The 22,294-nt window shown below is 36.9% G+C and overlaps 1 protein-coding gene across 1 annotated transcript; it reads left to right on the forward strand.

Moving 5' to 3' along the window:
• Positions 1-344: 344 nt before the first annotated feature.
• On the forward strand, positions 345-19,386 carry NMBR (neuromedin B receptor; the record flags this gene model as incomplete). The annotated part of the gene is made up of 3 exons (XM_084283508.1): positions 345-760; positions 16,351-16,699; positions 18,985-19,386. The coding sequence occupies 3 exons, from the start codon at positions 345-347 to the stop codon at positions 19,384-19,386; spliced, it is 1,167 nt and encodes a 388-aa protein (XP_084139634.1).
• Positions 19,387-22,294: the final 2,908 nt, after the last annotated feature.

Consider the following 22,294-nt stretch of genomic DNA (forward strand, 5'->3'; position numbering starts at 1 on the left):
AGGGCTCGTCCGCAGAGCTGAAAGGCAGCGGCGTAGTTCTCTCTCTCTCTCTCTTTTTTTTTTTTTTTTATTTTCATTTTTTCCCTATTCCCCCCCTCCCCTTTTTCATTTTTTTTCTCTCTCTCTTTTTTTTTTTTTTTCTCCTTTCTTTCCCTCCCTACTCTGCTGGCAAATGGTGTGCCCTTCACATTTCTGAGCAGACAAACGCCGACAGAGAAAAACGGGAAGGAAGAAAGGCAGAAGGGAAAGGGAATAAAGTTAGTTGACTTGCAGAGAGGTGAAGATTCTCAGTGACTCCCACTGCACTTTACACAGGAGACCTCCACTCTGCCGGGAGGTGAAGGATGGAGGCAGAACTGCTGTCTGAGCTCACGGCTATGTTCCTTGAGGGGAATGGGAGTGCCCAGCTGGTGCCAGATGCAGTCCTGCTGCCCCCGGGGCAGGGCACAGCCATGTTCACCATCCGCTGCGTGATCCCTTCACTTTACCTGCTCATCATCACAGTGGGCTTGCTGGGAAATGTCACCCTCATGAAGATATTCATCTCCAACAGTGCCATGAGGAGCGTGCCCAACATCTTCATATCCAGCCTTGCTGCTGGTGACCTGCTGCTGCTGGTGACCTGTGTGCCAGTGGATGCCTCCCGCTACTTCTCCGAGGAGTGGCTCTTTGGAGAGGTGGGCTGCAAGATCATCCCTGCCATCCAGCTCACCTCTGTTGGTGTCTCTGTCTTCACACTCACGGCCCTCAGTGCTGACAGGTAGGAAAGCTGGGCTGCCCTTCCCAGTCCTCTGTGTCTTGGGCTAAAGCTAGCCAGTGCTGGCACGAAAGGTAAGACACCCCTCTCATGAGCTATCCTTGGTTTTCAATCCCCTCAATCCAACCTGTGTTTAACCCATGGGTCTCCTTCCCTCACTGACTGAAGGCATGTCTGGTACTAACTGAAGTTAAAGTGTTTCTGGACATGGGTGTGCCTGTGGCTCCAACTTCCAGGGTGCTGGAAGCAGGAACTGGAATTTAGTCCTGTCGTCTGTACCTCTGAGATAACCCAGAGCCATTCCAGAACCTGTGTATTGAAATACAGCCTGTGTATTAGAGGAAAGATTTAGGTCCTAAATGCCAAGCCACAGTGGTATGTCAATGGTCAGCAAGCAGCTTAAATCAAGGAAAGCACAGGGTGATTTTCAATAGATTTATTTCTTCTTGCTGGGAAAGTGTGTGTGAGAGCATGTGTGTGTCTTTGTGTGCTTGTGCCGTAAGAGAACACCAGGTTACCTGAGGTGACTGCCAGAAGTTGTGCAGCCCTCTGGGAACTTGGAGGCACCAAACTGTTCTATTGGAATAGTCAGTCTTAAACTTTTTATTCAGACGATCCATTTTGTCTTCTTTGAAACTTAAGAAAAAGGGGTGGAGGGCAACAAAACTAGCAAGGAACAAATCCATCTCTAGTAATTATCAGTTTAGGAAGAAACAAAGACCTGGACCCAAAACTTTTCCTCACAATTAGTTTAAACAGATTTTTAAGTGATTTATAGAAACTGGGTAGCTGTTGAACTGTGCTTCAGGCTCTGAAAGACCTAATCTGGCAGCATAATTGGCAACCTTAAACTGAATTAAATTATCCTACCCCCCCCCATCTAAACACTTTTATTCAGACAGAAATGAAAATGTTAAATTCCTTATTCATAGGAAGTACCCTTTTTTTTTTTTGGATTTTAAGCCAAACATCTGTGTTACATTAGTGCATGAAGTAAAGTGACATATCTGCAAACTTATAGTAAAGTTTCCTCAAGACTTTTAATCTTCTCTTCTCTTCTCTTCTCTTCTCTTCTCTTCTCTTCTCTTCTCTTCTCTTCTCTTCTCTTCTCTTCTCTTCTCTTCTCTTCTCTTCTCTTCTCTTCTCTTCTCTTCTCTTCTCTTCTCTTCTCTTCTCTTCTCTTCTCTTCTCTTCTCTTCTCCTCATTGTAAATGTAATTTATTTATTTTTCCCAGACAGTTCAGTAAATCATTTGATTCCACTTAACAATACTCTTCAGTGGCCATCAATTTCACTGGTATTTGAATTAGGACCTGAAATGCTTCTGTATAAAGACTTTATAACTTATGAAAATGTTCTTGTTCTTGTTCAGGAATGTTCTTGTTCTTGAACAAGAGCATGCAAAACATACTTTAAGGTGAACACCTGTAACTCCCTGATTAGCTCAGTTAAGGAATATGTCAAAAACTGTCCTCAGAGAGACAAGCAGACCTTTCATTATCCTTTCTGCTCTATTTTCACCGTTTAAAAAGAATGAATGTGGCATATTACTTGAAATGGAAAAAAATTATTTGCAGAAGAGATATCTCTAGTGAAATATAATGAGAAGGAATGTTGGTGGTTTAATGTTAAGGATTCATTCGTTTACTTTTTATAGTTTTGGAACATTTTTTCCCCATATAATTTTATATTCTTTTAACATCAGAATAAATTCAAGAAGTAATAATGCTTAATCTGTTTGCACTGAATGCATTTAGAATTACACATCCTACCAAACAGCTATAGATGGTGTGATGTGACCATATAAGCTCATAATAAATGCATTCCTCCAGCAATTTGAAGTGCACATTATATGCAAGTATCAGAAATGGTTATACAAAGAATTCAGCAACTGTTTCTTTAACCCCTGTAGTACATTTTCAGTTTTTGAGAAAGCAAAACAAAAAACAGAACAAAACAAAAAATCATCACTTATTTTTCAGTCAGGAAGAGAAGCCACTGACTTCATAAAACAGTCTTTTATCCTGGGGGCCCAGGTCATCTCTCAGTGAAGCTGGGATTGACTCTTAATGGAATTTGAATTGGACTCAGTTCTACTTTTTTAGTACAGCAGAAACTTGTATTAAAAGATTAGGCATTGGTGTGGAGGGGTTTTTGTTATGCTAATTTGTGGCCAGATCCTAAGCTGCATCATCTCTACAAGATTCAGTTATGGAGAAATTATGTACAGGCAATTATGTTGGCACATGGGAAGCACTGGAAGCATTCTTCAGCTAAGAGCTGATGAGGAGGCAAGGCCTGGTGGGGACAATATTGTCTCCAGATAGGCAAAATAGGATTTTAGCAATTTGGTAACTGTGATATGGCTAAAAAGGCTCTGTTATAATCTGGTACGAGTTTGATCCAGCAGACTATATTGTCTTCACAGTGGCTTCTTTCACAGTTAATATTCCAAGCAGTTTCCTACTTTTTACTCAGTATTACCACAGAAATATATAGAACTGCAGGCAGTGATTGCATAAAGGAAGAGACTTAAAAATATTTACAGTTCTTTATAATTTGCCTGCATGTATTAGGATAACAAAGGATATCTTGGTTTCCACAGTGAATTTAGCTTTTACTGTTTATGTGGAAATTTGGCATAGCAAATTACATCTATGTGATACGTTTAGCAGTTAGAGCTATATTAGAAATAACCTTTGATATATCACTTACTACAAACTGAAGCCACAAGGAAGAAAAAAATAGCATACATTAGGTATGCCTCTTTTCTAAACTTTCTTAATTTCATATGGCTTTTTGCCACAGAAGCCTCTAGTCAATAGCACATCACTAGTGCTTTTAGTTTGACACCTTCTGTTTTTAAGCTTCATTACCTGATACTGAGATTTGTTTATTTGTTTGCTTATTTATTTATTTTGGTGTACATACATTATATGAAATTTGTAACAGTACTTCCTAGTCTTCCCTAAAGCATGCTTTCAGGTTACAGTCAATAGCACACAACAAATGTGCTCAAGTTTGTCCGTACCCATCCGAAGACTAGCTGTGGGTTCCAAAGAGACATTTTGTCAGCCTTGGGTTTGTGCAAGCTGTCTCTCCATGTCTGTATGCTGTGGTGAGCACTAGTGCCCTGCTGTGGCCCCACACTTTGGGGCACGGGAGGGTGGCAGCAGAGACAGTACAGTGTTGGAACTGTTGGTGCAGTGTGTTGGCATAAGAGGTGGGCACAATCTCCACCTCTGGCAGAGGCCTGGGGCTGCAGAATGTGATGAAGGAGCAGTATTGCTGAGCCCTCTCACTGACACAGATGAAATGTACAGGGACAGCACCCCTTCCTCTCATGGCCATTGCTCCTATTGATTTTTCTCTATCACAGAGAAACCAAACCAGCTCTAGGTAACTTAACAATTCCCTATTTAAAACAACAACAACAACAAACGCAACCAACCAAACCAACAACAAAAAAACAAAGGTGGATTACAGAAAGAGAAAAAATAATAAGTAGAGTGGATGAAAAATGAAAAAAGGAAGGAGACTGAGGTGCAAAATAAATAAATAAAAAATAATGTAAAAGAAAAACAACAACACAAGAGAACCAAGGGGCAAAACAACCCCAATAGCACTCAGCACACCCTGAAGATACATACAGATCTTGTGCATGATGGCCAGGGATGCACTTACTAGAGGAGTGGTGGTCTGAGAAAATGAAAACGGGACCCTTGCAATGCTTCTTCTCCATGGGCCATGGACCAGTCTTTGACTGGGCCTATGGGTGTTGATGAGGAAGTCCTAGGACTCAGTGTGGTCTTGGATGAGGATGTTAAGGATAAGAGGTGACAGAATTGTAGCCAGAGGGACTGCAGCATGGCATACATGAAGAAAAGTTGTGCCAGCAACTCCTTGCTTGAAAAAGGACAGAAGTCATAGCTCACCTGACCTGAGCTGTGCCTGTCTTGATCTATAGCATGAAATTGTTCACTGTGTTTTTCCAAAACACATCCATGGTAGGACACAAAGTTAGCTCAGAATGTAAACTGGGGCCATGGGGCTCTTCTCATGGGACTCTTACCCTCTTCTCAGGGTAAGGGATCTTGCAATGTTGTGCCTGGGAAGTACTCTAGGGTAAGGGAGTGAAACACCAGATAAGTGTTTCCAAAATGCCTCTCAGAGCTAAGGGTGCACAAATTTTGAAAGAATAAATGGCAGCCCCTTACAACAGCTTTAGAATTGTCCCTTTCTCTTTCGCTGTCATTTATGCCTCATTTATGCCTTTATGTGAACTATAGAACTAGGATTAAATTTAACTCTGCTACTTTTTCTAGATTTAATTTTCTTTCTAATGAAGGTTTTAAATGTGTTAACTCAAATACAGTCCTGCTGCACTCTAATAAAGACAGTGAAGCTGAACAGTGAAGCAACAGGCCCTACTGCAATTCAAATAACATCTTAATATTCTTCCCCCAAAATATGGCCTCTGATGAGACATTTACTTGAGTAACCAGGTAACAGAATTATTTTATGAGTTGTATGACACCTTTCCTATATTTTAATAAGAAAGTATTTTAAATATTTAAATTCATACTTATATAACTAGGGTGCCTGAATTAAATGCTTACAAATAAATGCTATAAATGTGAATAGCTGAAGTATTTGATTCTTTGATGATGATTATTATTATTTATTTGATTTAATTTTGGAAGAATGCAATTGGCATTTTTAAAAGTGTACAGAGATTCAAAAACATTCTGTGCAAGTTTAATATCGATGTGCTGACTTCTGACTGCAGCAGATGACAAAAAATGGTCTGGCTCAATTTGCACACCTTGTCTTCTTTTTACTTTTCTTCAGAACTTATTTAAAGTTTCTTCTTTTGTCAGGTGCTGATTAAAGCTGAAACATAGTGATTAGAGACCTCTAAAATCCTCATTTCTTATTACAAGTTGTGGAATAGGTGAAGCAGAAAAGTGGATATGATTTCCTTTTGAGTTCTAATAGCCAACATCCAATGACTAAAGCACCTTGACGAGGAAAGTAGCATTAAATGACATCCTGGAAATGACTTTAAATAATTAAAGAAGAAGAAATAAAAAAGTATCCAGAAGTAGAATAAGAGTGTATAAGAGTCTATCGGTATAAGAGAGAAAAAAAATACCTATATATAATAGATACAAAACAAAATTATGTGGAGCTAGGAGAACTATGAAATCTGTACGTGTAAATCCTGGAAACCCTAACATTTGAAATTAAAATATTGAATGAATGACTTATATTAAACAAAATTGATGGTCCAGATGTTTTTCACTGTAGGCTGTAGCAGTATGGTTATAATTATGTGATAACAAGCAAGGCAAAATAAGTTGAAGAAAGAATGGGCAAGCTTTTACTTTTTTTTCAGCTCACCTTTTAATTTATATGTGCAAATGTGATTCACAAAATAAAAGTTTCCAGACATGAAACTCTGGTTTATTTTGTAGGCATCAAAATGTATCAGAACAGCCTCAATCCTTATCAACCTTTTATTTATGAGAGACGTGGGGTTGGGACTGGACTTTTTCTCAGCTTTTCATACAAAGAAACTCCATCTGTTCATGTGGCTTCTGTCTTGGGAGGCTATATGAATTAGAAGAAGGTAGTGTGAAGCTCATGTAGCAGCAGCAGTCATGTAAAACAATTCCTTCCATAAAATTCAAGCATTTTGGTCCAATGAACAATGGCATGATATAAAAGTATCAAATCACAGCACCAGTGAAATGGGAAGGATCCTCTGGAAATTGCCTAGTCCAAACCCCTTCTCAGAGCAGAGTCATCTAGTGCAGGGTGCTCAGGACAATGGCCATCTGAGTTTTGAATCTCTCCAAGGATGGAGGCTTCACAACCTCCCTGGGAATACCTTTTTGATCACCCTAACAGTAAACATTTATTTTCCCTATGTTTTGAAAGAGATTTTTCTTGTATTTAATCCATAGCTCAGTGCCATCACACAGGATAAAGGATGTGTACAGGAGAAAACCCTCTACCTCCCAGCTCAGCTGCTTAGAATGAAGATGATGAGTGATGGGACAGTGTAGTCCCAATCAGAACAAGGTGGTTATCATTACTGGAGCTCTGCCTCTATGACCACCTTTGTGTGTTTACAAACCCGGAGGGTTCTTATTGGACAGAGCTGGGCCTACCCTCTTCGAAAGCTTCTCTCCTTGCTGTTACCATACATATAAGACAAATATTTGTGAAGATGAGTAGCCAGCATGCTGAAAGTGGTGGTCCAAGTAACATAGCATGTTACTAATTGACCAGCTTTGTGGTTGCACAAGGCAAGCAGGGGAGTGGGATATTTGCCCTTAGCAGGGCAATTATCATATTAGTCTCACACTTGCCTGCATTACAGTTCAAGAGAATTTTTATAGATGTTCAGTTGTAAAAGGAAGTTCAGTTTTTACATGTATTGGTCTATTTGCTCTTCTCTGCCTTCTTGCATATAAGATGTCCTTAGGTTGAACTTCACCCAGAAACAGGAGCAATCACTTTTTTCAAGTTAACAGTGAAACCTGTTCTTACCTTTTCCCACCCCAAAATGTTCTAATTTGTTTGTAACCATTCCATACAGATAAAATGAATACAATGGAAAATATTTCAGAAAGAAAAAGAGGATGGGAAAAATGCAGGAGAAATTTTATGTTTGAAGTAGATTCAGGAATTACCTATTCTAGGATAAGTTAGTCTAAGCCAGGCAATTCAGATCATCTGTTAGAGAAGTTCATCTTTGCACAGCTGAAAGTGATATCTCAAAAATAACATTTTCTACCCACATTAGGCAAACTATGTTTTTCCTATTCTCAAATTTCTCAGACAGAAGCATCTGTTAAACTATTTTCACTGTGTGTGTGTGTCTTGTGTGTGCTCTTCAACTCATACAAAAACAGATTAGTCCTCAACATGGCAAAGTGAGAAATGGCTGTGTTGTTTATCCTAGTCTGTGATCAGTGCAATGCCTTTATTGTGCTGACAGCAGCCAACCTAGCTTTGATTAATGTAAATGCCAGTGTCCGATAGCCTTTTGTAGGTTGCAGCCTAAAACCTGGAGAACTGTTACAAAACCATTTTGTCTGTTTCCTGTTTCTTTGATCAGTTCAGTAAGAGCCTATGCCTCTGATGGGTAAAATAGCTACTGAAAAGCAGATCTAGCTGAACTCTTACTAAGCAGGGCTGAACATAGATCTCCATATTTTGTTTGTTTGCCTTTCCCACCAACATGGTGAACATGATTCCCTTATATACTTTGTTGCAATGTGTTTATCTCAATTGGACTGTTGGAATCCTCAAGTCTGCATTTATCAGGTGCTGAGAAATAATGTGGAAGATCAGATATGCTTTACCAATTCTACCCTGAGGGAAAAGCTTTCACTTGTTTTCTGTGAAGATAAATTTGTTAGAGAATGAGTAATAAATATACTTGTCTATTATAGATGTGCAGAGTGATGGATCACTCAAATGTCCTATCCAAAAGGGACAATTTCATTGAATCCTTGTTTTAAATAGTTTAATTATAGAAGAACTGGTGTATTTCTTACATAGGTTATTGCTGTAGGCCCATTCTTCCAGACTATATATTCTAGTGCTAAATTTTGCGCGTGTTTTAGTATGTACTAATAAAAAAAAGCATGTGCAACCACAATTCCTAAGCCCGATTAAGTGTCTCCACTATTAACATTTAGTAGTCCATGACAAGACTGAGCCCAGTTTGACAACATGATCACAAATAGCAAGTTCTTACAAGTTCACAAAAAGTTGTGGAAGGCAAGAAGCAAATTTCTGTCCCTTAAAGAGAAGTTTGTTTTGTAATTATGTTGATAGAAGTTGTCAGATGTTAGAGAAAGTAACAGAGACAAATAACCTGTATGCACCTTGGTGCAATTAATTTTGCTGTGTGTAGTATTAATCAAATATTTCCAGCTTTGCACAAGCATACTTACAAATAGTATTATGGTGTGTGTATGAATATGAAAGAAGTGGATTATTCTAATATGTTATCATATCATATTCTAATATCATTTTTCTAATATGTTATCATTCTATCTTGTATGATTCTCTTCAGTCCTTTACATGTCTAACCCATTTTTTTTCCCCCAACTATTTTTCACAGTATTTTTTAACTTAGTGTTATGTTGGTACTTTGGCTCAAAGTTTGTTTGACTGTAATTTAGAGATTTCTATTTTAACTTTTTTTCCCCCATGATTTTTAATGTTTAATGCCATCTACATTGATTTCAATGCCAGTTTACAACAGAAGTTACAAATTAAATGGAAATGGAAACAAGCTTTAAAGTGCCGGAGTGGAGCCTCCTAGATGATAATACTGGAGCAAATCTATTAAATTGTAGTTTTTTGAATTTAGAAATCAGAGATTTTGGGTCTAGATTTTCAAATGGTAAACTCTAAATCTGTTCCAGATCCATTAATAGATTTAGTTATTTAATTCTTCATGGCTTGTATCATTTCTAAAAATCACCTGACAATATAATGTTCTCCTCAACTGTTATCTGCCATAGTCATGAGATATTACTGAATTAATCAAGGAAATAGGTTTTGTAACAACAACAATTTTATAAGGGCAAACTAGCACTGAGCATATTTTACATGTGGGATTTCTGCATCTGGGCAGAACATTTCTTATTGATCTTCTGCTCCAGCATGAATGATTCTATGAGATAGGACTCATGCTTTTATGAGATAGGAAATGATCTTTTTCATTCAAGTATCTATGGATATCATTGCTGCAAGACATGCAATAAACATAGTTGATATGCAGATAAATGCATCATCAATCTAAATCTGTCATCAATCTGTCTCATCAATCTAAAGGCACAAATATCAACAGGATTTGGACTGAGCCTCATTTGGGAAATGTTTCTTTCCTGAAAATCCTTTGATCTTTCAAGGTCCAGAATATAAACTCAGAAAGAACAAGAGAAGGTTAGGTGTGATTTTCTATTATTTATTTTATTTTATTTTATTTTATTTTATTTTATTTTATTTTATTTTATTTTATTTTATTTTATTTTATTTTATTTTATTTTATTTTATTTTATTTTATTTTATTTTATTTTATTTTATTTTATTTTTTTAAGAAATGGAATTAGAGAAAGGTAGAAGAAATATCTAAATAGAGAACAAAGCACTGGGAGACAAATCCAAACAGCACTAAGGGACAAACCCATACAGTATGTGAGCTTGTCTAGGCTAAACTTGGCAATGCCTATCCTCTAAATTAGGCGTTGATCTTCCTGCCTAACCCTCCCAAGCAGAATCCAAAATCCAAAATTCCAATTAATGTTTCACTGAGGTAAGGGCTCCAGATAGGCACCAAAAATCAAGAGAAAATACATACTGAGTTGTTTCATACTTCCCAGGGGGAAATGCAAAATCTAGGATTTGTATGACACAGCCTAGTAAGAATAAGGTTCTCTTGTCATTGATGAAATATTACTTTTACACCACTGTCTGGCAGGCCTGGACAATGAATCTTGGATATGCTGGCTGAATGAGTGCTCCATTTTCTTCTTGGAGAGGCAGGTACCAGAGTTGCCTCTGTCACAGTCACAGCTGTTTTATGAAAGCTGATGCCTTTGGTGGGCTCCAGGCATTATTTAAACCCTACTTTGAGCTCAGGTTCCTCAGCTTCGCTGGGCTTAGTTTCAGGATCCCAGTAAAGTTCAGATGCAAACTAAGTAGATCAGAGTCAGGGGAGCTCTGTGCATGCACAGCAGGGGAAATAACAGCTACTTGCCTAATTTAAAATTCAAGAAAGGAGGAACAGAGTGGAAGAGGGTAGGCCAGCCATTGAGTGAGTTTTTTGGGTGGTTTTCTTGGGATCCAGCACTGGAAAATATATATATTTTGTTGTGCATGTATGTACATGTGCTCATATATGCATATAGACATATATACACATACAGACATATTCAGCTGTGCCAAAACATAAACCTGAGTGCTGGAAGTCAACTACCTTGTCGAACTGTTAGAGCAGCCCACAGTGTGGGCTTCCCTTCCCTTCCCTTCCCTTCCCTTCCCTTCCCTTCCCTTCCCTTCCCTTCCCTTCCCTTCCCTTCCCTTCCCTTCCCTTCCCTTCCCTTCCCTTCCCTTCCCTTCCCTTCCCTTCCCTTCCCTTCCCTTCCCTTCCCTTCCCTTCCCTTCCCTTCCCTTCCCTTCCCTTCCCTTCCCTTCCCTTCCCTTCCCTTCCCTTCCCTTCCCTTCCCTTCCCTTCCCTTCCCTTCCCTTCCCTTCCCTGCCCCTCCCCTGCCCCCCTCCTCCTCCCATCTCCTCTTCTTTTTCCCTTCCATTTAATTTGTCTATCTTAAAAATGTGTAAAAATATTTTCATCAGTGACTCTTTCTGGGCATTATCAAAGTTAAATATTAATCTATCAGAAATACTAATATATACCAACTGAATAATAGTCAATGCAGTACTTTACTATTACTCTCCTCAGGAGGACAACTGAACAAACGAATGATGGTGCTTTTAACTAGTGCAGTTACAAGTAAATGGACTTACACAAGTAGAAGTAAAAAGCCAGATTGCAGGCAATGAGCTATCACTGCAGGATTTGTACTAGGTCATAATAAATATAGCTACCTAATGTGAGGGGAGTAGCAAGAGAAAGAAATAGCAAGAGATGGGAAAATTAAAAATAAAGATAAAACACAGACAAAAATCAACACTCTCATCTGAAATGGTAATTTGACAGGGCAAGTCATATTTCATGTGGAAAAAAAACAACACAGAAACAAACAAAAAACCCTCCAACATCCTGAGAATCTTCTGTTTTCATTATTTTCTAAATCATCATTCAAAAGGCTAAATAAGACTTTTTGTTGAAGTATTACTGACAGTTTTTGTTTCAAAAGAGTGCATTTCTATAGAGTGGAAAAATCTTTCCCCTTCAAAAAATCTTAGGAATTTACCCCTGAGAGATACAGAGCACATGCCATTGAGATTCATTTGAATTGTGTTTATATATGGTCTGCTAGTCTTCACTTCAAGCACTGTTTATTATACTAAGCTATCAGACCTTATTCCTGGTGAATGCAATTCTCTGCACTTAAGAGATAAACAAAGAACAAAAATGTTAGCACTAATTATATATACATATATATGCACTTTAAATTGCAAAAATGTAAAAAGAATAAAAGAGAATACTTGATAATCTCAGACTTCTTGTATGTTATCAAAGATGTTCCCACAACTCTGGACACCAAATGGTTCCATCTTTTTCTCAACTAGTTATATTGTTCTGCTCTTTAATGATCAACTATTTAGTCAACAGAACTGCTAATACTAGGGAAAGGGATTTGACCCCATGCAAAACTTCATTCTACTTTAGTGGAGTGGACAACTACTGGACATAACTTGAAGGCTGATGTTTATGGAAAACTGCAGAACTGGGGGTTTTCATTCTGTCAGACTGATGGACTTTGCAGAATGTGAAACTTAAAATGACATTTCTTAGAGATTAATATGAAAATCACTGTTCTTGGTGAGTATTGCAATTGTTTTCTTGTACAATTAGGTAAGATGGTTTTAAGGTTCTACTTGTGTATTCAGTTACTCCCTCAGTCTTCAGTGGTATGAATTCAAGACCTACACATGCCAATTGTGTCAATGATAGAAATACTAGGAAAATTTTGGCATTGCATTTTTGTGACAAATATTTCCTTAGGCTGTTGCTACATGAAGCAGATATAGCTGGGAAACAAGAATGAAAAGAAACATCACAGACAGGTAGAGTGATATTTTCAGTTTGTTCTTCTGTGTTGAAACAGGACACTCCAGATGACTGAAGAACATTGGAAAGCTTGAGGTTAGTATGCTTGAGGGCTTTATGAATAAACAGTCTAATCCAGCAGTTAAGAAATGGAAGTGAAGCATGTAAACCAGCTCCATAACAAGATCTACTATATATCTTTGTATATGAGAGTACTCAGAGCAGCCTAGGGCACAAGCAAGGCATGAGTGCACTACTAGGAGAGGAGACAGACCCTTATGTAGAAGGTGGCTGCAATCGTTGAACCAAACATTTGAAAATGGCAGTTTTTGAAGGAATATATTCCCTTTCTGCTTTATCTTCAGCCAGTTAGAAACTGTTGCTTGGTAAAGAGTTGAAAACAATTAGGAGGAAGAGAAATAGATGTTGTTTTGTATTCAGATTTACTTATATTATCTGATTGATAATATATTACCTTCCACATTTGTTCTCATGGTTTTATGAACAAGAAGAAGAAAGTCGCTGACCAAAAAGGTTTTTTTTTTTTGAGTAAGAGAAAAAAAGATACATAAACAAGAGGACAAAGAAATATTGAGGCAACCCAGGTTATTATGGTAAGTTGTAATTATAGTCCAGTGGCTTCTTAAGTATTGTCTGTTATTAATTAATTAATTAATTTATTATTATTATTAATGTGTTTTTGAAGGACATCACAGCAAAGCACTCTAGAGAAAGAGGTCACAGTGTAATGGAGAGATGGCTGAGGATGAACCATGAAGCAACTTCTTAGGAGAGGGGAATAGCATTATGGACTCAGTACAGACAAGTGCTTTTCCCAGTTAGCTTTACATGCTAATTGGGAACTGAGACATACATTTATGAAGGTCTTTGAATATACAGATAGGGAGGAATAGATAACCTATACATATATACCTATACCTATATAGTTTATAAGGTAGCAACAAGTTATAACTCTGTAGGAAGAAGATATTCTTTCTTTCATGATTCATGATTTTTTTTTTTTTGGGTGTGTATGGGAAGAGATTGCTTTGGAGTCAAAAAACACTATACAAATAAAAATAGTATTTGCAGAATGGGCAAATTTTTGCCGGTGTCCATTGGCAGAAACCATAGCTCCAAAGAAATTAAACTCATTGTAAAAATGTTTCCTGAATTGGGATGCCTTTGTCGGCAGCAATAATAACAGAGGATGTAGGAAGACAGAATTTACATGAAAGCATTTAATTAAAACCAAATGCATACTTATAATTATTTCCTGATCCTCATGACAACCTATAATTTTATTTTTTCATCAGCGAAGTAAAGAAAAAGATGGATTTTGCTTACTAATCTGACTAAATAATTTGCTCCTTACTCTGGCTTGCTTGGTTTTATCATTTATAGAAAATATACACTTTCTAATTTCAACAGTAGGTGACAAGCTTTAGCTTTATGTTGTTTTTATACAAAGAAAGAGGCTTGGTATTCATTCTGGGAACACTTCTAAGTTCACCCAGTTTATAATTGATTTCATCTGTTGCCTGTCTCTACTCTACATCTTTTCAGAGATATAAACAACATGGCAGATTTTGTAAAGTGCTTAGTGCCTTTCTATTCCCATTGACACAGACTACCAAAACCTTAGAAGAAGAGTGCTGTCTTGCAGTTGGCTGGTCAACTAAAGTACAATTTTGAAATTTTTTGGACTGAACTGTTTTTATTTATTTATTTTACTTTTATTTTATATTTGCTGAAACAGCAGTATCTACGAAAGCACAGATATATGCCACCTTTTTTGGTATTATAAAGGCTTCTGAAAAGTCTCCCATTTAGACACTAACCAGACAAAATGCTGCTTAAACAATAAATTGTGACAAGGTCACTATCTTGAGTGATAGGACAAAAGAGCATGAAGTGGTCAAAATAGCATGAAGTGGCTGGTCACTTGGTTTGTGCAGATGAGAGAAGAGGAGGCTGAGGGGAGGCCTCACGGTGGCCTACAGTTTCTTTATGAGGAGAATGGAGAGGCAGGCAGTGATCTCTGCTCTCTGGTGACAGTGACAGGACTCAAGCGAATGGCATGGAGCTGTGACAGGGGAGGGTCAGACTGGGTGTTAGGAAAAGGTTCGTCACTGAGAGGGTGGTTGAGCACTGGAACGGGATCCCCAGGGAAGTGGTCATTGTACCGAGCCTGAACCAGAGTTCAAGAAGTGTTGGACAATGCTCTCAGATATGTCTGATTTTTGGGGCGTTGTGTGTGGAGCTAGACTTGATGATCCTTGTGGGTCCTTTCCAACTCAGGATATTCAATGATTCTCTGATTCTATGAATCACTACATTGCAAAAAGAGAGAAAAATATTCTAGTACAAAATAGTATACATGTATATATATTTTTAATCCAATGTCCTTCCCCTCTAAGTTCCCAAACCAGCTCTTCTCCATCAATATAAAGTTTAAAAGAAATGAGCAGGACTTGACGTCACCTAAGTTGAATGAAATGAAATAGAAGGTCTGCCTTCATGTAATGAAATCAAGGCAGACAGCAATAGGAAGCAAATTATTGACTAACAAGGTCACAGTTTATGCTGGGGAGACTGTGCTTTGTGCAGAAGTTTCTATCCTTGCTATGACAGTATAAAGGATTTCTTTACACCTTTGTGTCCAGGGAGTTTCTCACTATGTATTAGAAGAAATGCTAAACAGCATTTACAGCATTAACAGAAACACTTTCCTGAGTTTAATTTTCTATTTTTTATTTTTTTTTCTAATTTTCTAAACTTCTAATTTTCCACAACTTTTCAATTAAAATGAAATGTTTTATTAAATGTTCAGTTTTTAATAGAAGCAAAAACATTAATTTACTTTTTGAAAATAAATAATTTTCAAAATCAGAATTAAAAAAATAAGCAAAACATTAAGTTAGTTTTGAAACATTTCTCTCAAAATACATCTAGCCTTTTAAAACAGACCTTTTCTTGTGGAAAGTATCCCTCTGTGTCAACTTCTGCAACATTTTTTTTTTAATAGAATTCCTAACATGTATCTACTTCTATTATTTTGCTTTACTGTAGTGTGATATTTCCTTCCTACGCAATGTTTCCTGTTTTCATTGTAATGGTCATGAAATTATCAATACTCCCAAAGTTTATGTGTAATCATATATTATGGGACAGTTTCCCAAAATGTGGAGGCAGCAGTTTCCAACTATTTATGTGAAAATGTTTACTTTATTTAAGAGTTTAATATTTCTGCGCAGGCTTTTGGGAGTCATTCCTGCCTGAAGAGGCTTATATTCTGAGTGTTGCAGTCAGGACAGTATATCCACGTATACAAAGGTCCTGAGGTGAAAAAACAAGGAGGGGGCTTAGTGCAGTGGCAGTGATATTGTGAGTGGAAATGAGGTGGTGTCAGGCAGGAGTCCTGGGCTGGAGGAGCTGATGAAGAAAACAAACCCTGTCACGAATGTGCTGGTAGGAGACTCAGTTGTAAGTATGGAGGTAGGCTGTGCATTTGGGGATTTGCTGGGACAGTCACAGGAAAGGAAAAATGGAGTGGTGCCTGCTTCTGTGTTTTCACAAGGCTGGCACAGAATGGGTTCCTACAGCCACAGATTGCAACCAGGGCTTCATTTGGCACTTCTAAAATGGGTATATATGAACTGGAAGCTTAGAGATTTAGAAAATGTAAATTTGTTAAAGATTACACATGCCTTGATGTTTCAAAGAGGAACAAAAAATGACCTTTTTTTTAACCAAAGGTATGAAGTGGCCTTATGCATCATACAAAAATATACCTATTAATTTACATCTGCATTTTTATCACTTTCAGGTACAAAGCAATTGTAAATCCCATGGACATCCAGACCTCCAGTGCAGTGCTATGGACCTGTGTTAAAGCCATTACCATCTGGATAATCTCCATGCTCCTGGCAGTTCCTGAAGCAGTGTTCTCTGAGCTGGCCCATATCAATAACACAGATAATGCCACTTTCAAAGCATGCATACCATACCCCATGAAGGATGACATGCACCCGAAGATCCATTCTGTGCTGATTTTTCTAGTTTATTTTCTTATCCCTCTGACCATTATTAGTATCTACTATTGTCACATTGCAAAGAGTTTAATAAAAAGTGCCCACAACATCCCTGGAGAATACAGCGAGCATTCCAAAAGACAGGTAAGCAGTTTTCTATTTACTTTCCAATGAAAGATTTATCTGCTGTGTACACTTATAAAAAGCAAAAAAACTTAAACATCCAAATTGTTGGTTTTTGCAGAGGATTAATTCAGTCTCCACATGTATGAGCTAAGCTCAGGATTAGCTGAGAAATCTCCTTGTTTTCACAATTAATTAATATTAGGACCAGTATGTAAATGAATATGAGGAAAAACATAAATTCAATGCCATCAAAGCATATTCCTAAAAAGAAATAGGGTTGGTGTATGTATATGTATGTGCTGCTAGTGTAACTGTTGCTTGTGTTCTTACTGAATTGTGTTCTTACTTTTATTTGTACTTGGAAATTTTAAAAAAATGACATAGAAAGGTAAATATTTTCTTAGGGTCTCTGAGGTTCTTCCCAGACCAAGGACTGCTGAAAATATCAACACAGAGCATGAAATGATTATTTTTTATCTTTCTGAGTAGATCTTTCCTAGATACAATCCTGAGCTAACAACTGAACTTTTCTTAATAGCCTATTATATTTGCTATAGAACTTTCAGTATAGATTCTGTACATCTTTGAGACAGAGCATTTTAACAGCCAGCTTCCGTGTAATGAGTATCAGGCAGTAAGATCTCAACAGGCTGTTCATTAGCAGGAACATTTGTATATGAACCACAGCTTTTGCAGTAAAGTACCTCAAACAGTTTACAAACACATTGGTATTGAAAGAGAAAAATACTTATGTCCATTAAAACAATTTGGAAGAGTTTTCTCTGACAATATTGTAGAAAACACCTTTTTACTCACTGAGACTTCTTTGCATATATAGAACATACACATTCTTTGAAAAAGAAAAACCACATTCCCTCATGCCCTTTTTGTTCAACATTTCATTTCTACTCTAGCCTGTTTCTTGTCAAAATGCAAGCATATTAGCACTTCATGTACTATTTTATTTTCCTGTGAGATATAGAGAGAATTTTGGCTGAACCCTCAGGTTAGAAAAAATATTTAATTTATATCACCTTTCTGAACTCACATTCTGAAATGTATTTTCAAATTTTTTTATCATTCAACTTAGGTTTATTTATTTATTTATGCATTTATTTAATCTATGAGACTCAGGAGAGTAGAAAATTCCAGTGTACTTCCACATCTCTCAGTAAGAAAAAGTAAATTCAGACTATTGTTTTCAACTCAAGTTTCTTTAGGCACAAAAGTTTAATATTCACAAAATACCTCTATACCTTTTAGTCTGCTGTTGCCATCTGATATACAGTGCAAATCCTACAGAATTGAAATGTTTTTCCATCCTTTGAGAACTCTTCACTTTTTTTTTTTTTTTTTTTTTTTTTTTTTTATGTGGAGCAGAGAAAACTGTACTTTTTTATTTTTTTATTTCACAGATTTTGAAAACCTATTAAAAAAATCACTTGATATTGTTCAGGTCACATTTGACAGAAAATTGAGGAAAGTCAGAAAAATTTCCTTTCTGGGAAAGTTTGGTACCTGACATACATAGTAAATATTTTGGAGGAATATATAGAAAGGTCCTGCTTCCCTTTTGTACCTTCTACCTGGCCCATTTCTCTCTTTCAGTTTTGGAACCACTGTGTAGCTCATTTCCTTTCAGCTCTTCAACCGCTCTAAATATTTACATTGTAATCCAATTATATTTTAGCATTGCAATTAAGGTACATTTCTTTCAAGTCATTATTGAAGATTGGTCAAGCTTTTCAACTTACCCTGGAATTAAGATGCTTCAGTGTGTATGATGCAAAATTTTACTCATTTCCCTAGGAGACAGGTGCAAGCTGAGTCATTTCAAGCAAAATAATGGGATGCACCTTATAGCTAAAAGCTAAAACCCTAGGTGTCAGACTTGCAATGTCTCTACATTTCAAAACCAACAGTTTCTAAATAGCTTTCTAATTAAAGCTAAGTTTCAAGCCAAGTACTGACATCTCATCAGAAAATGTTATATTTTATGGCACCCTTCGGTGCGTGCTTTCAGGCTATACACCAATGCATACTTGGGTCATGAATTGCTCTTGTTGAGTAAAACCAAACTTCTGTAACTGCAGACATCTAGGATATTTCTCTGTAAATAAACTGAAAATGGTGAAGGAAAGTAAATAATATAGAAAAATAACTGAGCCCTGGAAGGAAGTATTTTTACTTATGATAATTGTTAAAGTTAATATAAAGGGAAATGCTACATGTTTTAATTGTCTGTTATATGCAATAGTAGTTCTATTCCTTGTTGTTCATTTGGGTTCTCTTCGTCTTTTTAGATGGAAACTCGGAAACGCCTGGCAAAAATAGTTCTAGTTTTTGTTGGCTTCTTTGCTATCTGTTGGTTTCCTAACCATGTGTTATACATGTACCGGTCTTTTAATTACAATGAGATTGATTCATCAATAGGTCATATGGTTGTTACCTTAGTCGCCCGAGTACTAAGCTTCTGCAACTCTTGTGTCAATCCATTTGCACTGTATTTTCTCAGTGAGAGTTTTAGAAGACATTTCAACAACCAGCTTCGCTGCAGGAAGAAATCTCAGCAAGAGAGATCTGCCAGTTACTCGCACAACTCTTCTGCTGTTCAGATGACTTCCCTGAAAAGTAATACCAGGAACACAGTGACTAGTGTGACACAACTGAATGGGCACAACTTGAAACAAGAAATGTCATTATGATTTAATAGGTGTGATCTTTTACTGTGGAACAAATCTGAACTTTTTGTTTGTGGCTTGTAGCTCAATTTTGGCTCGCATATGCTTAGATGGTCTAAACAGAGGATCTACTGAAGTCTGTCCAATACAAGGTTGTTTCACATTTTGTTTTACTTTTAGACAGATGTGAAGAGAAGACAAAGCTGACTGGCTCCATTTTGTATGTTAAAGGAGATGACAGTATAGAATTAACATATAAGAAAAAAAAAATAATGGTGTGAATATTAGTATAGCTTATTAAATGCTTGGAAAAGTACAGATTTTATGATCTAAAAAATATGTATTTTTAAGCAAATATTCATCCAGGCTTATGTCTTACCCCAATAGACTGTTGCATGATTTTAGCTGTGTTGTTTATACAAGCATTTCTCATTGAAGACTTTTAGGCATTTTGGGGCGAATTAAGGAGCCATTTGAAGGCATAGATTCTAGTTTCAGATAAAAAATATTAAAGCATCAAGTGCCAGATCTGTGCTTTATTTAAATCTGCCTTGTTTATTCATTTTGGCAGATATAAAGATGAGAATTTACTTTTTGGGGTATTTGTTTACCGTTTTCTGTAGTGGTGTAGTTTATCTGCTAAAATTTCATTCTTGTCAAGAATAACAACTCAGAAGAAAAATGTTGTGTGTGACATGCAGAACTCATTGTCTGAATCCTCATTTCTCTAATTTGTCAATTCTACAACAACCTTGGCTTAGAGTAATTACGTGCTTTATATTTGCTACAAGCTACAGATCATTCTGATATCACTACACAGCTAAGAAGGACACTAAATGGAATGGAACATTCAGAAACGTAAAGTTCAGAGTGGCTTTTTCAAAGGGTCTGTGGCAAGGCTTCCTACAACTACTATAAACTTAAACCAATATTAAAATTAAAAAGCAATAATAAGATTGTTCTGAAATTAATTGGCCTGAGGACCAAGTCTAATTTAGGACAGTTATAACCAGGAAGTTAGGTACTCACATGCATGTCTGTGTTTGAGCTGAAACAAGAGAAACTCCTTTAAAGCAAATTTCCCGGTCATCATTTATTTCTGGTTTTCAGTTTACATCTCAGAGTGGTCTCATTATGTAGAAACCAGATCACATCCAGGCAAAACCAAATTAAAGGATGGCCTGCAGAAACACACCTACATTCTCTGACCATTAATGGTCATCCAGCCCATGGGACCAGACAAGCTCTAATATGAAATAATGCCCAAGTGAAACATAAACAGCCAGCATTTGATGGTCAGTCCTCTTGCACAAGGTGTTTACCAGTCTAAACAAAATGTAAATACAGTTATAAATCTCACCTTTAAAAGGCATTTATTTTCCTGAAGACCCTTGTGTATAAATAGCCAATGCACTTCTGAAAATTCTAGCTGGGTGACCTATAATAAAGATGATGATGATTGATGATGATGATGATGATGATGATGATGATGATGATGATGATGATTATTTTGGAGAATCATTTCCCAGTGCCATGAACAATGCATACCATTTTGTGGTTAGGGAAAGCTGTTCTTTGTTAGTATTCTGAAAATCACCTCACAGGTCATGACAAGTAGCAAAATAGACACAATGACTGAAGTTTGTTGCTGCAACAAGTCATGTAAGGGCATCTATATATCTATATGAACATTTCTAAACTGTAACATGACTGCACGAAATCTTGTTCAAATAGATGATGGGGTAGGAGTTGATTCTCCCCTTACACAGCTATGTACTATCATTCTCCATCCCACATAAAAGGTTAAGGAGACACTTACAATGTTCTTCTTACAAGAGGATTCTGTAGTGGCAAACAAAGGCACTTTCTGGAAGTGTTTTTTTTTTTTTTTTTTTTTTTTTTTTTTTTTTTGTATTTTGTGGCTAGTTCATGAGGCAAAGGTGATTTTAGCTCTTCCTTTCAAATTGGACAGAACTGCTCCATCACAGATCTTCTGTTGCAACGTTTTAACCTGCACTTCTGCAGCAACTTTAAATTGAATAGTAGAAATGACACCAGAAGTTTTGATTGGTTTCAAAACTTGGTTTCAAAAACCTTATAAATTCGAAAGCTGAAGTGTTAATGCAGTGTAGTAGCTTACATTTCCTTTTGTCCTTAATAGTGCACTTGCTGTTACTTCCATCTGTAACTCTGTGGAATGAGCTGAAGTTCAAAATTTCTTTACTAGATCCCATACCTTTAAGGATAGTCATCATCCAACTGCTATTTTTAAAACAACAAGAAGTATATTGTTATAACCTTCACATGCTTTGAGCTGGCAAAACCTGTAGTATGTAACAGCTGTAGCCAAAATTGTGCCCCTAGTAGACAAGCTCTATACTGCTTGCCCTACCTGACTGCAGTATCTCAATAACTACAGTGGATCCATGGGAGACTTTACATGAAGATCCAGATTGACAAAATCTTGTAACTCTATCTGGAATAGTTAAGGAAACTGCCATCCATAATTGTGTGATACTGTTTCATCCTCCCAATATCTCCATTTCTCCTCTTCTCTCCCTCTATGCCTTAACTCTGCATGAGCTAACACGTTTTCAGGACTTGTCTTTACTGCACTAATTCCTGGATGTCAGCCAGAGTTTTCAGTTCCCCTATTATGGTCAGTCTTGAATAAATTTTTAGCTCCAGATATTTTCCACCCACAAAACACAAAAGCTTGAAGCCTTCCTTTCTCAATTTTCAATGGTTGCCATTGACTGTGATTAAGTTTCCCTTTTATTTCTGAATTTTATTTTTCTGGTTCTCTGCCTGTCATTTTATTTGGCAATCGCTGCACAATATAACATTTCATAGGACTTTTAAATCCACTGTGGCTTTATTTATTTATTTATGTATTTAATTTCCTAAAGGCATTTATCTGATATAGACATTC

This window comes from Netta rufina, assembly GCF_964035555.1.
Source record: "Netta rufina genome assembly, chromosome: 3".
NCBI lineage: Eukaryota > Metazoa > Chordata > Aves > Anseriformes > Anatidae > Netta > Netta rufina.